Source organism: Lipophrys pholis (assembly GCF_963383615.2).
Source record: "Lipophrys pholis genome assembly, chromosome: 1".
NCBI lineage: Eukaryota > Metazoa > Chordata > Actinopteri > Blenniiformes > Blenniidae > Lipophrys > Lipophrys pholis.
In genome coordinates, this window is record NC_137635.1 from 8,644,198 (window position 1) to 8,659,172 (window position 14,975).

The window sequence follows — 14,975 nt, forward strand, 5'->3', positions numbered from 1 at the left end:
AAATGTTCTTCTATCACACTCAGCAATTATACACAGTATAATGTGCAGTGAAATGCTTTAAGTACATCTTCCTCTGGAACAAACACAGGACATCAGCAGCCTTGCCTTATGTCCTGGGGGGATTCCAAATGAACTCTATCTTCTGCCTCACAGATTATTAACAACTTCACAGAATGAAATCACTTAAGTGTTATGTGATAGCATACGTAAGGAAATATATTTTAATCATTGTACACGTAGGAAAAGTACAGCTAGTGTTTACTTATATAGTTCCATCACACAACATCTTTCACAATTCTATTCTTGTCCCAATTGACAGATATGGTTCAAGGGACTGTGGCATTGCTATTGAGGAGAAGGACCCTGGATGTGTTCCCTGAAGCAATGCAAGCGCTTGAACTCTGCAGTGATCCAGACATTGAAGAACAGGCTGTACAACAAAATGGACTGAAGCAGCCACAAGACTGGGAATCAGCCTTTAGAACTGTATTTAGTGCTGAAGGACGCACCGTATAGTTCCCAAGAGAAAAGCACCGCCTAATAGAAGAGCACCGCCATTTTCTAAAGGTGTGGAGTATGCGAAGAAAGAAAAAAACCTCGCTAATTGACAAAATAGTATATTTTACAGTGGGTGCAAAAATGTATAAACAACAGTCAGTTATATTCATTTTCAGTTTTTTTTTATTCTAAACACTGCTCTGCCCGGGGCTGGGCTCGGGCCGCGACTTGGGGAGCAGTCGCCATGTCGCCCGCCTGCCAGGGCCCTCGTCCCTACGTGTCCGGCGTCGGGTGGAAGGCGGGTTGGCAGAGGGCGTCAAATTGGTCGGCGCCGAGTTTGGACGCGTGCAGGCTGGACTGAAGCAAAAGTCCAAGGGGCGTTTGAACCACCCTTACTTAAGATTTACCAAATAGTTCAATAATAAATGCACATAAACAGAAAATTATCGTCTGAGAACCGTACATTAGTTTTACCCTTCACCAATTCTCCACCATATATTTACAAGGAAACTGTGTGAACTGAGTGAAGCTCATACTTATGTGAATAACACATTCAGTAGAAATTAACAAAGCCTCCTGTCCTCTACAGAATCATGACAAGCTCTTTATTGACTGCTACTTTTGCTGATATGATAATTATCCAGAAACCGCAGCTCCTTCACTTAAAGAAGAAACAATCATAAATTTTGCGGTGCAGTGGTTAGCGCTGTCTCGTCACACCGAGAAGGTTGTGGGTTCAAATAACACCCAGTGTGGAGTTTGCGCGTTTTCCCCGTGAGTGCTCGGGTTTTTTCTTTAAACATTTATTGGGGAAAGGTCAGCGAACATCCAGACTATAGAGCATCTTCCTCCCACAAACTCATGGAACCCATGTAAGTGTTCATGTGTGAGTTCACACTCACCCCCTCGGCCTTCTCCTCGGTGTTGGCCAGCATCTCTTGGAGGGCTCGTACCGACAGTGACTGCTCCAGCACGAAGGTGCAGATGGACAGATCAGGAGGAACATTCTGGAACAACAGAGCAGATCACTGATTGATACAAACGTCTAAATGGTTCAGACCTGAAATCCAACTTCTGCGATGTTTTCACTCATCCAGACTTCTCAGTTCCTCTGGATCAAACCCGCTTTCTGACGTGCACAAGCTGCTCTTAGTTTTTATTCTGGAGATATTTGGAAGAAGCTCCCTGAAACCTGTGGGCCAGCTTTGTCTCTGAGTATTATTTTTAATGTCATGCGTTGTAGGTGTTGGCCATATTTCACTTTGTTGTATTTGTGTTTTTATCTTTCCTAGTTTTTATTCACCTTCCTCGTTGATTTTGCCAAATATAACTGTCATTTATTATTATAATTTCTGGTGCATCAAAACTTTTGCAGAAATCAATGCAGGGATTTAGAAATGTAGATAGTTTTAAAGGTATGAATGTCATTTTTGCTCAGTTTAATGTTCTTAAATAGACTCTGTTTTCTTACTTTTTGTCTCTTTTGGTGTTTGTGTACAGGCAACATTTGTGTACAGAAAACGTTAAATGGTTTTGGCTGAAAAGCGCTGCTAGTGACAAATGTGCACTTTATTTTCAAAGTTTATGTTCAGTTTATGTCTACAATCCGTACATTTTACATTGCAATGTACATTCATTCAGCCTTCTCAACAAACCAAGGTTTTTTTTTTTTATGGTTGCTATGGCGTTGCTATGGAGGCTATCAACAACAAAGGAAGTCCATGATGCTTCACGGCTCTTTAAACTATCTTGTTTCAGCACGAACAAGAAAAATGACCCCTTTTCTTTTGCAACATTTTATAAAGACCAGAATGCAGAACATTTCATTACTTTGCTTTTTGTGGGGGTTTTTTGCAGCACAGTTCTAAAGTCCTCTGAAAGTGTGATTTCTTATGGTCATAAATCATTTTTTAATATTTCTCAGGGGAACCTGTCATGGTCCACATTCTCAACACTGTATAGATATTGAGGCCAGGTTTACATGTACCCAGGTATATACAATATTAGTTGAATTAGTAAATACGAGTCACTCCAAACGGTGATTTCTGAAAACTCCAGCCAGTGGAGACTTAAAAAAAACTGTGTGTCTCTGTTTGCATCTCTAGAGGAATAGACAGAGATTTGCGTCACAGTATGCGACAGAAGCATCATCTGCGGCATCTGTGTGCGACCTGTGTTGACACTTGGACTGCTGCGATGAGAATGGATCCAGTGAAAGCTGCTTGTTCTTGCACTTTATTTGTTTAGAATTTGGACAAAGAGAGGTATTACACAATTTGGATTGAGACTGGGTTGTTGTACAGCTTGAGGAGTCAGGCTTACTCTGATAATTGATATACGTCAGGTTTGTGATAGTCGTGGTTTGACTCCTTAAGCTTTACAACCAGGATTTGTATTACAGACTTTTTTCCCCCAACTCAGACAGTTTTTCCATATCTGTAACGCATGTGCTTGTTACCTTGGAGTTGGAGATGGATTCCAGGAAGCAGAGTCGGTTTCCGAAGCCTTCAGCAGCCAGACAGAGTTTCTGTTGCTCCTTGTGGACCGTAGCTGAGCACTGTAGGACCACCTCATCATCCTGCACACACAAAGTCACACAAAAGAAACTTTTTCACGCAGACCGCAGTGGAGGGGGCTGGGAGGCTTGGAGGCTGGAGGCAAGGCCCTCTCCCTGGGCCATTACTTCCTAGGAGTAGGGGTGTCTGTGTGTACATTAATGACAACTGGTGCCGGCAGTACACAGTGCGGGAGAACACCTGTAGCGTGGAGCTTCTTTGCCTGAGTTTACGGGCTGTTTACCTAGCGATGGAGTTTGGAAACATTATTCTCTGCTCTGTGAAGTTCCCCCCGGGCGGGAATGCCGCCAGCGCAGCCAGAACAGACCGAGTTCAACAACAACTCCAACGGTACAAACTGGAATTGTCCTTCCCAGGTTTTTATCAGTGTGTAAAACGTGGAACAAGGGGGCAACAGAATCTTTGGCAATGCTTTAGGAACGTGGACTATTCAAATCGGACCACAAAAACTCCCCTCATCTCCACCTACAAAACAACTCTCAAACGCAGAAAACCACAAAGAAAGGTTGCTATGGTCTGGACTGAATACAGCATTGAGACCCTTAAAGGATGTTTTTCTTCTGTAGTGAGTGGAAGTGGGTGTGGACACTGCTGCTGTGACTGTTTCTGACCATATCAATTTCTGTCTGGACCTTTTACCATTTATTTAGTATTCAAAAACCCAGGACTTCTTCCCTGAATGTGAGGAGGTCCTGAGGTCAATTCCAGCGACTGAGCAGGACCGAAGGCTGGCGTTTTATTTTCATAGGGTCCAATATACTGTATGTTCATTCCTTCCAGTTTGCGGAGAAGCAGGGTCGATGTTATCAGCATCATACATCAATTCTCTAATTGTTGTGGTACTGTCTAATTATGTAGATATGTGGGTTAAGGGAATATCATACACAGGCCTTTTTTTCTTTAACTCGTGTCTTAAGTCATATACTGTACACCCGCTCCCATAAACTCTCATGCAAACACATTGAGCTTGAGGCTTGCGTGTGACTGCATTACCTTGAACCATGACATGGTAACTTGTTAACAAACTGAAAGCATTCCTCCTTCAGCAGAGGTCTGGTGTCTGTCAGCTTCAGGCTGCATTCCAGCCTTCTATGGAGGGAGAGAGAGGCTCATACAGACCCTGGGACTCAGTGGATGGAGCAGAGAACCTGGTGGTATATCAGACTCGCATGGAGCATGTGTAGCATGATGGGAGGCTGTGAATCACTTTGACTGAAAGGCAGGATTTTTTGAGAAGAGGGCTAGAAGGAAGTGGCAGTGCCTGCTTTTTCCACCTCTGGCACTACAGTATGTCTGGTTGATGCTTCAACTGGCACAACTCGCTGTAATTGATAGTAAACCCCACAGTTTCTGTTCTTGTTTGCACTCCAAACACACTTCTAGTGTCTGTTCTCAGTTAGTCATGTTCTGTCTCTCCCATGTCCTCCTCCTTCATGTTGGTTGGTGGATGTTCATGAATGTTTCTACTCAAAACCCTTGTAGTGTTTTGATATGTTTATCTGCTCCTCCACCCCACATCACCATTCCATACACGTTTGGCACTTCATTCAATAAAACTCGCGTCAATGATGATCACTTTGTGCTCTCAACTCTACATGTGAGATGTCAAATTAATGCCTCAAAAATGAAAATGGCAGAAGAAGATGAACGGCTCTTTTAGCCCATTCAGACCTGAGGCCTATCACCTGCAGATCAGTCTGTTAATCTATTGATGTGATATTTACCCACTAGTTGTAACAGCATCTGCATGTAAACAATGTCTGACTTTCAAATCAATTGAATTCAGTGTAATTCAAAAATGGTTCAACAATTACTACTGTCATGTAATGGACCTGGAAATATACAGTATGACTGCAGATATAATATTCTCTCATTTACTAAATAAAGGTCAGGTTCATTTTCAAAAGAGAAAATAAATAAAATGTGAAAATTCTGAACTCCGATTTCTGACTCTTAACACACTTTGAACACTTGCATCTGCACGCTGGACTCTGGACACAAACCTCTGGACTTTGGACAATGGACTCTGAACCTGGGAAAATCAACAATTGTTGTGGACAATGTTTGTGCTGGGGATTTTGGTGTTTTAGTCTAACCAGAGAACACAACACTGAGAGCTGAGTGTGATCGGCAGTGAAAGCTGCTTCCTTGTCGTTAGTGATGTATCATCAGCATTAAGACACACTGTGAGGTTGGACATGAAGTGCATGAATGTTACAACATACTACTAAAAGAGGACCTGGATTTTTTACATGTGTGCCATGTACAAATACAAAAACCAACATTAAAGTTCAAAAATTGTATTTGAACCTTTTTCTAGTGTCATGTTACTGACCTGAGCTCCTTTGAGATAAACAAGGGTGGATGTAGCACCTTGTATGTAACCCCTGAACCAAATGTGTGTCATGGCGAACCATTACCTTATTGGACAGAGAGGTATTATGGGACAGGACATTGCCTTGTCCCAGGCTATCTGGCCTCCTCCCGCACATACCGAAACATATTTGTGTGTATTCTATGAACTAGACAGTGGTCAATGGTCATATGGCCATAAAAATGACCTAAAACCACGACGGGCGGGCGCACGCGCGCGCACACACACACACACACACACACACACACACACACACACACACACACACACACACACACACACACACACACACAGCCAATAAATAAATATCAACTCAGCTCAGAGCCTGCATCTTACACAAGAGCTTATTCAACAGTGTGTGGAGACAGTAAATCTGACTTCCTGTATGAGAGCGAGAGAGAGTGAGAGTGAGACAGACGGGGGGGAGGGAGAGAAAGAGAGAGAGAGACAGAGAGAGAGAAAGAAAGCTGGTTTATAATCCAGAGGTAGACAAAGTCGCGTCAACAAAAGCCAGAACAACAAATTTTAATCCCTCACCGACAGTGATTTAGTGAGCAAACACAACAGTAAAAATGTGGAGCTTCTGTAATCCACATGATCAGAAAGGAGATTTACTAAATGTACAAAATGTACAAGATGCAAATGTATATGTTTTTGTGCACAGGAAACAAAACTGGTTCATTTGAATAATTTAAATGAATAATTCTGGCTTTCGCTTGGATTGACGTCGCAATGGTTCGTGGTTTCTGAGTGTAGGGCTCTTCATCTGTGACAACGACAATAACTTTTCAAAAAGTTCAAACTCATTCTGTCAGATTATTTAAATTATAAAGTTATTGTATATACTATAGTATATACTACATATATACTATAATATATACTACTACTATACACAATTGAGTTATTTTAGTCTTTCTAGCTGTTTTTGTCTCTTGTGTGTCTGTGTGGTGGGCGGAGTCTGCATGAACAACTCCCTGACTGAGCTGCACATCTGAGCTGCTCCAGCTCTACACCCCCTATGACCCCTGTCCCGGCTTGCTCCTGTCTGTCTTGAGCTCATCCACACTCCATCAGTTTTCCTACAACTCCAGTGAAAAGAAGCCCTTTTCTACCCACCTTGTCCCGTCATTTCTAAGTGTTTTTAACAGAGAAAAACTCAACGAATCCAAATGAGCAAGCAGATTTAATTGCGACTGTGGAAAGGGAAAAACTCCCTCTAACAGGAAGAAACCTTTGCAGAAACCCGACTCAGAGGTGGAGGCTTTCTGCTGACCGGTTGGGGTGAGGGGATAGAGGAGAGGAAAGGATAGGATAGACAGAGAGAGTGATTGGTGATGGGATAGTGTTTTGAAAAAACCCTAACTGTCAGCTTTAGTAAATAGAAAAGTCTTGAGTCTGGCCCTAAAAGTAGAGACTGTTTCAGCCTCCCAAACTGAAACTGGGATCTGGTTCCACATAGGAGGAGCCTGAAAGCTGAAAGCTCCATGCTTGTTTTACATCCACACACTCAAACACACTTGATCAATTCATCACAGACAGTGTTTCACACGCTACAATAGTAACTCTATAGCAATGCTACAATAGCAACGCTACAATAGCAACACTACACTAGTAACGCTACAATGGCAACGCTACAATAGCAACGCTACAATAGCAACGCTACAATAGTAACGGTACTTTAACAACGCTACAATAACAACGCTACAATAGTAACGCTACAATAGTAACGCTACAATGGCAACTCTACAATAGCAACGCTACAATAGTAACGGTACTTTAACAACGCTACAATAGTAACGTTACAATGGCAACGCTACAATAGTAACGCTACAATAGTAACTCTACAATAGCAACGCTACAATAGTAACGGTACTTTAACAACGCTACAATAGTAACGCTACAATGGCAACGCTACAATAGTAACGGTACTTTAACAACGCTACAATAGTAGCGCTACAATAGTAACGCGACAATAGTAGCGCTACAATAGTAGCGCTACAATAGTAACGCGACAATAGTAACCCGACAATAGTAACACACAGTGACTTGGTTAGTAACTTTAATGTGATTACTGGTTTGGAAATAGTTACTAATTAATGCATTACAGGGAATCACTGACTGTATGTATATATATATATATATATATATATATATATATATATATATATATATATATAAAGTCAGTGAATAAAAGAAGCTGCTTGTAACGACTAAAGGCTGTTTCATCGTATGTGATAGATCGATAGATACTTAATCGAATCAGAGGGAAATTCAATGTTGTCGAGTATTGTCATAAACAGAAGCATTTAAGTTGATGATGTTAATGTTCTGCTTTTAGATTATTTCCTTCCAAATAAGTGCTCTTTGCGTGCGTGTGTGCCTGTCTGTATGTGTGAAGTAAACCGCCACCACCACCACCACCACCACCACCCTTACTGAACTCAACAACACATCTTCCTGTGGTGTACACATTGGGCAGTCTGATATCTGGATGTCCAGAGTGTAAATGCACAGTGCAGTCAGATCAGTCCACTAACTCTATTCCAATATTGTACATGTTTGTGATATATGGAGCAGCCTCGTGCGATAAGATTTCAGGCTATAAGGTCAGTTTTTCCACTTCACCATCAGTATAAAGGGACCTGTCCTCTTGCTATACTACCAAAAGCCTGGTCCTGTCCTGGTGTGACCTGAAGCTGAGACCACCTTCACCTTCACCTTCAGCCTGCTGCTGCTTCTCTTCACACACTTGCATTGAAAGTTCCTTGTCCTAATGACAGCACGATTATTTCTGGACTGAAGTCAGTGTCACAAGCTGAGTCTCTTTTCACTAACTACACACAGTTTTATTTGTTTCATGTCACACCTTCAGCAGAAGGTTGTGCATACCATCATCAAACAGTAACAGAGTTATGCATCTGTTTGTGTGTGTAGCTCACAACGTTCTCATTATTCATCGTTTGTCACTGAGCAGCTTTGTGGCTATAAAAGGCAGCATGTAGAGAGTTAAAGGAGAATGAGCTGTCTTCCAGAGGTCCTCGCTTCATGTGTTTACTTCTTATTCTTATTTCTTATCTCTGGTCTATTACAATTATAATTCTTATAATTAGAGCTCATCATAACACAGAGACAGGTCTCGTGCTATGAACCGTAACTGGACTAGAGTGTACATCTTTTGAGTCCATGACGGTGCAGATAACTGGCCACTAAACAAAGTTATTGAAGAATTCTCCACCTTTCTTACTAACTTTACCCCATCATAATCCTGCTTAGAGACCTCAACATTCACATGGACAACACCAATTTCCCACTCACTAAGGATTTCACATCATTTTAACATACATATTTGCTGTCCTGATAAACCTCTGGTGAAGGACTTTTTTTTTTTAACTCTTATTGACTCTTTTAATCTGGTTCAGTGTGTGTCTGGCTCCACACATGAACATGGGCATACATTAGATCTGATACAGTGTCATGGCCTGTCTGTGACTAACTTGGACATATGTGACAATGTGCTATCTGATCCTCTGCCTGTGTTATTTGATGTTGGCTTTTCCCACGCTGCGGTTAAAAACTGTGCTTCTGCTCGGCTCTGTGGGACTTTTAACTCTTCCACTGCTGAACTTCTCTCTGCTGCCTTCACCCAGATCTGAAAAAACTTTTTCACAATTTCATAGATAAGGTTCCTGCCACTCGGGCCCTGATTCTAGCTCCCTGGTACTGACCCTTGTTTGACCACATTTGATGAGTTTGAGCCTGTGACTTTGCCACTTTTACAGGATGTGGTTGCACATATCAAGCCCTCCGGTTCCCCCTGGGATGCTATCCCTCCTCATCTCTTTACAGAACTATTTCACAGTATAGGCCAGCTCTTCCTCACTATCATTGACTGCAGCTTCTCCTCTGGTGTAGTTCACGTGTATTTTAAACACACAGTAGTGCAGCCCTTTCTTAAGAACCCAGGCCTTGATTAGGCTGTCTTGGCTAATTTCAGGCCCATCTCCAAGATGTCTTTTATTTCAAAAACTACCACGATTTCAGGCGGACCAGGGTTCACATCTTTGATCCAGATCACAGTTCGGGGGAGCTTTTACACCTGCCGAAACGAAGCAGACTTTGTGTGTGTGTGTTCAGGCTCTGCAGAGGCTGCAGCAGTTTCTCTGTCGTATGTCGGACACTTTGCATGTCGTTAGACTTTACAAAGTTTCATGGAGTCCTCGAGAGGTCGCAGCAGCACTGCAGCAGTGACCTGTGTGTGTGTGTGTAAGTGTGTGTTTCTGCTGGTTCTAGGTAGGTCCACAAATAGGCTGCAACCGTCCTTTCAGGACACATCTCAGACATGATTTATGGGAGCGCCGCACTTATTACAATACCTCTTTACACACCCACCCATACCCACACACACACACACACACACACACACACCTGTTTATGTCACTGTATGTAGGTTGCTCTGTGATAACTGTTGTGGGTCACAGCCATAAAAAAAGAAAAACCATCATCCTACTTTTTTTCAGTTTTCATAAGCAGGAAAATAAGCAGAACGTCCTCTTATCGGTTTCATGTGCTCTACAGCAGTACTCCTGCTTTAAATCAGCAACCATCATTTTAGTACTTGTTTCATACATATTACACAATAAGTAGGGTGTGTAACAATAAATTTGTGAATGTACCCCTTCTATAACCACTACTTTTCTTTTTTGTGTAAAAAAAAAAAAAAAAAGATATAAATTGGAGACTTCATGAAATATTATATTTCTAGGAGTGTGTTGTGACAGTTAATCTCCCAAATCAAGTCTATTTGGTTATGTGTGACCATTTTGTTCTGAAATGGTACAGTGGTACAGTAAAGCAGTATTTAAAAGCCCCGTTTCCACAGTGTTGCATCTCATCTGTTTGCAGGTTCTCACTGTGCATGTGGTTTTTTATGTGTGTGTGTGTGTGTGTGTGTGTGTGTGTGTGTGTGTGTGTGTGTGTGTGTGTGTGTGTGTGTGTGTGTTTGCAAAATAAGCATTAAAAACTGATCGCAATACATTAGGTTTAAATGTACTGTGAATCCATGCTTTGCAAATTGAAAATGACAGTTTTAAACATGAAACAAAAGTGTGGCTGTAATTAATTCACAAAAATAAAGCAATTAATTAAACTTTTTGAGAGGCAATCCGGCCTGCGGATGACCCTGAGAAGAGTAAAAAAAAATCGTGTTTTTTATTCAATTAAAGTAACTGCATATTTCACTATAGTTGCAGTGGACTTAACAGACACTACACATCACTGAGAAATTGAGCATGTGAATCCAGCCTGTGAAATAAACATCTTAACCCTACTGTTTGGGTGGATACATGAGTCAAAGGTCAAAGGTGACTTTATTGTTACCCGTAGGTAGATTTTTAGGCTGAGCTAAGAGGCTTCAGAAAATCCCAGTGGGAAATCACACCTCAGATGTTGGGAACACTCTTGGTCTATTCACAATAGTTTTTTAAGCTTGTCATATATAAGTGACATGCTTACTAAATTATTGTCGGAATTAACAGGCCTGTGCTGTTGGTCTAGTGGAGCCTTCCTTAACATGCACATGGTTTGAGTTCCATTCAAGGTTGGGTTGCATTTTTTTTATTTTTCTTTCGTTGCGTCACTTCATCCCGAGGTCTTGTTTGGACGTTCATATGACGTCCAGACAGGACATCCACGGAATGTCCTGGAAAGGCGTCCAAAAAAAAACGTTCATTCTGGCTTCCCTGAAGATGTCTTCTGGAGGTACGGAAGTGACGTCTTGAAGACGTGATTTGGACCACTGTTGCTCAGTGGGTTACAGCAGAGATGTCAAAGTCATTCTAAAGGCCTCTACATGCTACCATAGTCCGCGAGTGTCCGTGGGGCGCACACGATTGTGGCCATGTTCCACTCTGGGCTCACTTCCTTAACTTAATATCGCCACTTCTGCTGGCCGGCGTTCTCCACCTTTCCTCAAGTCGTTTATGTTTCACTTCAGTTCTGAGCCGTCTGGCTCTTTACTTGCTTTTAAATTGTGATTGTGTACAGACGGAGGCTCTCCTCACACAAGCGCCCATTAGGCTCTGGAGCATCGACCGCAGAGGGGTCGGAGCGGACACTCGCGGACATTAGTAGCATGAAGGCCCCTTCACTCAGACTCCACATAGCACAAAGGTGCTTTTGGGGAAAAAAATGTATAGTAGATGTATCATTCTGTTAAACTGACAGGATTTTTTTAAGCAGCCACAAATACACAGATCTCTTCATGTTATTATCACGAAAATTAAAAAGATATCTGAGAGGATTAAAAAAAAAAAAAAAAAAACTGTGCTCCTGATAATCTCTGTCATATTTGCCGAGAGTAAAAATCTTGTGGGGTCATTATTTGCTCGATTCCACTGGCATGTTCTTCACCAACATTTCCCATTAGAGTGTTCACAAGAGTAGATCTGAAGGCTCAATAATGAAGCAGAAAGAGACGGATGTTGAATGTGAAACTCGTTCTGATCTGCCTCTGATGGTACTGTGGTTATCTTACTGGGAAAGGTTTCCAATCTCACCTAAGAGCGATGAAACATGTCCAAAGCTTATCGGAGTGTAGTTTGCATGTTCTTCCTGGCCTCCCATGTGAGTTCATTCAGGATGCCACACATAGTACCTGAAGAACACATTATTATTTCCTATTGATTCAGTATATTGATTTTCAGATCAAATTCAAAATAGTGTTGAGTAATTCATATTCATGTTATTACATGTATTACAAACAGAAGTTCCTGTAAAGTAATTGTTACATTTACCTGTTTCAAAATTAGATCTGTTGCTTTAAGAAGGGCTCAGATAATAGAGTGTGATTGGCTGAAGACAAAAACAAATCAAATGTTTGCTTGTATAGAAACTAGAATGTTTTGTTATTAAAGTGGACGTGCTTCATATCAGTGTGTGTCTCAAACCAGTGGCATGCTGGTTGGCTTAACTGATGATTTCAAACAGGGTGTAGGAACGAGTAACAGTACATTTTGTCCTTTTCGATGCAAACTGAAGTTCTCGTAGATTAGAGATGATGCCTGGATGAATGGACTTTCTGGCCTTCACCAGCCTTCATCATTGGATGAAAGTATAATGAAGTGAAGGGGCTGAGTGCCAGCCAGTCAGAGTTCGGGAGCATCTCATGTGTCATAACAATAATATCATGAGAAGATACGTTTTGTGCTTTGCCTGTTGGCCAAGTCCATGTCTGAAGGAGCCGGGACACAAAACTGAAAATATGTCATCCAACTCCAAAGAAATACAGATTTCGGCTGCATGATATTAGTTAAACATGTGCACAATGTTCATGATCTGATTTGTGAGAAATAAACACTGAAGTTCATGATCATCAGAACTGCTCTTTCTCTTCTTGGACCCAGTACTGATGTCTGATTGATCCAAAATGTTGACACTGTGCAGATCTAATTTGTGGCTCGGATGGGAGGCTGTGCAGGTTGAATTCTCCATCGCCACATGTCAAAGTGTCCTTGAAGAAGACAATGAACCCAAAATTTGGGTGCCTTGCATATTGGTGTGTGAATGTGTGTGTGAATGGGTGAATGTGATTTAAAGAGCGTTGGGACTGCTCAAGCAGTTGACAAGCATTTCACTTATATAAGTGTATTTCACTATACCAAGAGGTGATGTCTTTTGTTATTTATTATTTTACACTACTTGTTGAGGTCATTTCAGATTTATTGATGATGCTCACTGTGTTACACCTTTACACAAGCATAGATCCGTGCAGTTCTGTAGAGAAGATGAAGATGGCTGCACACACAGGCCTTCAGTACCGTCTATGGTTTACTGATTGCATCACGCAGTTACTGCAGCCAGAGAAAAGAAACATGAATTCACACGTAATGATGTCATGATTCCTTCTCACCACTGTGTTTTTGTCCAAATTCATCCCCCTTTCCCCTCCTTTACCACTTCCTCCTCCTCCTCCTCCTCCTCCTCCTCCTCCTCCTCCTCCTCCTCCTCCTCCTCCTCCTCCTCCTCCTCCTCCTCCTCCTATTCACTCTGCACTAGAACATTCTGCTATGATCAATCAGATTACATAAGAGCACTGCAGTGAGAAGCAGCAAGGAAGAGTCAAAACAGAAGTGAGGGGCGCTTCATCATCTCGCTTTTGCTCTTTTACGATCCAGTGGCTATCACACACACGCACCCACACACAGGCGCACACACACCTGATCCTCTTTGCATGTGTTCACACTGCAATGAGAGTCCGATTAAGTTGGGTCATTCGAGTGTGGGATAAACAGTGCATTTTGAGCCTTGAAGAGAGAGAAAAGGTGGATTAATTCTGCTCCACAGCACAGAGAGGTTATAAAATATCCAGAGGCTTGATGGAGCTATTGCAGAATATCAGTTCTCCAATAGTTACTTAAGTTTGCTGAGAAAACGTGTCTCTGCATGTGGTAATAGTGACCGTGACTACTGACATGGCTACTTACTGTATGAAACCATTCATACTTTATGATCACTGTATGTTTAATAAGAAACAGAGAAAGTGGAAAAAGCAAGGGAAGAGCATCACATTAAAAACATCAAGTGTGTCATTAAGTGAATTACTAATTAAGTGTGGAAAATTAAAAACTGACATCAAAGGGCCAATATAATAATTTTACTGTAAAACATTCACAAATTAACTAAAATGACCTGAGAGAATAATGAGAGTGTGTGGCTTGCTTTTTTACACCACCTGATCATACTAACATGATGTTACTGTTACTGTTGGCTGAACATGAACTATGTTAGAACTCATGTGGTCGTCCTGATGCCCTCCAGAGAACAGTGTTCCCTCAGCCTGGAGCTTTTCACTTCAAAACAGTAAAAACAGCACCAGCCTATTCAGTTAGCTTGTCCTCAGTGATGCCGGTAATCAGATTAAAGTTACTTATCCGAGTCACTGTGCATTACTTTTGTAGTGTCCAGCAGGACGAGTTTCTTGTCTGGAAAGCCGCTTTATTATTAAACAGAACCGGGCTTCTCGTTCTCCATCCTCCAAACTGACACAGACACATGCAGTACATGCATGAATGTCTGGCCTGACCCGCCCCCTTCTCCACTCTCAGCCAATCAGAGGCCAACTCGCGCTAACGGTGCGTTCAGGTGACACAAAAGAATTGGAACCAAGAAATGTCAACACTGAACCATATCATTGCAACAATAACACAACTGCAGAGATGATGAACTTCAATCAATCAATCAAATACTTTATTTGTCCCACAGGTCGCATAGAGCAGGTAGTGCAAATAAATAAATAGATAAATAGTGCAACAAGACACTACAACCACATCACTGGGTAAATAAATACCAGTAATAGTGAAAATCTGATTATAAAAACCGTGAGTCAGATATAAATACAACAAAGCATGAAGGTCAAAGGTTAAATATGTACTAGCAGGAGGCCAGGCAGTAATCAGCGGAGAATCAGATTAAATTTTCAATAACATAACTCAAAACTATCTTTGATAATTATTAATCATTATCGATAGCCA

General features: G+C 41.6%; 1 protein-coding gene across 1 annotated transcript in view; it reads right to left on the reverse strand.

Moving 5' to 3' along the window:
* Nucleotides 1-14,975, reverse strand: part of ryr2a (ryanodine receptor 2a (cardiac)) — a gene marked incomplete at its 5' end in the record, with an annotated part of 133,582 nt that overhangs the window by 106,682 nt on the left and 11,925 nt on the right. The window contains 2 exons of the mRNA XM_080480408.1: nt 1,395-1,505; nt 2,957-3,076. Coding sequence (XP_080336534.1) covers nt 1,395-1,505; nt 2,957-3,076 — 231 coding nt within the window. The remainder of the gene's footprint in view (nt 1-1,394; nt 1,506-2,956; nt 3,077-14,975) is intronic.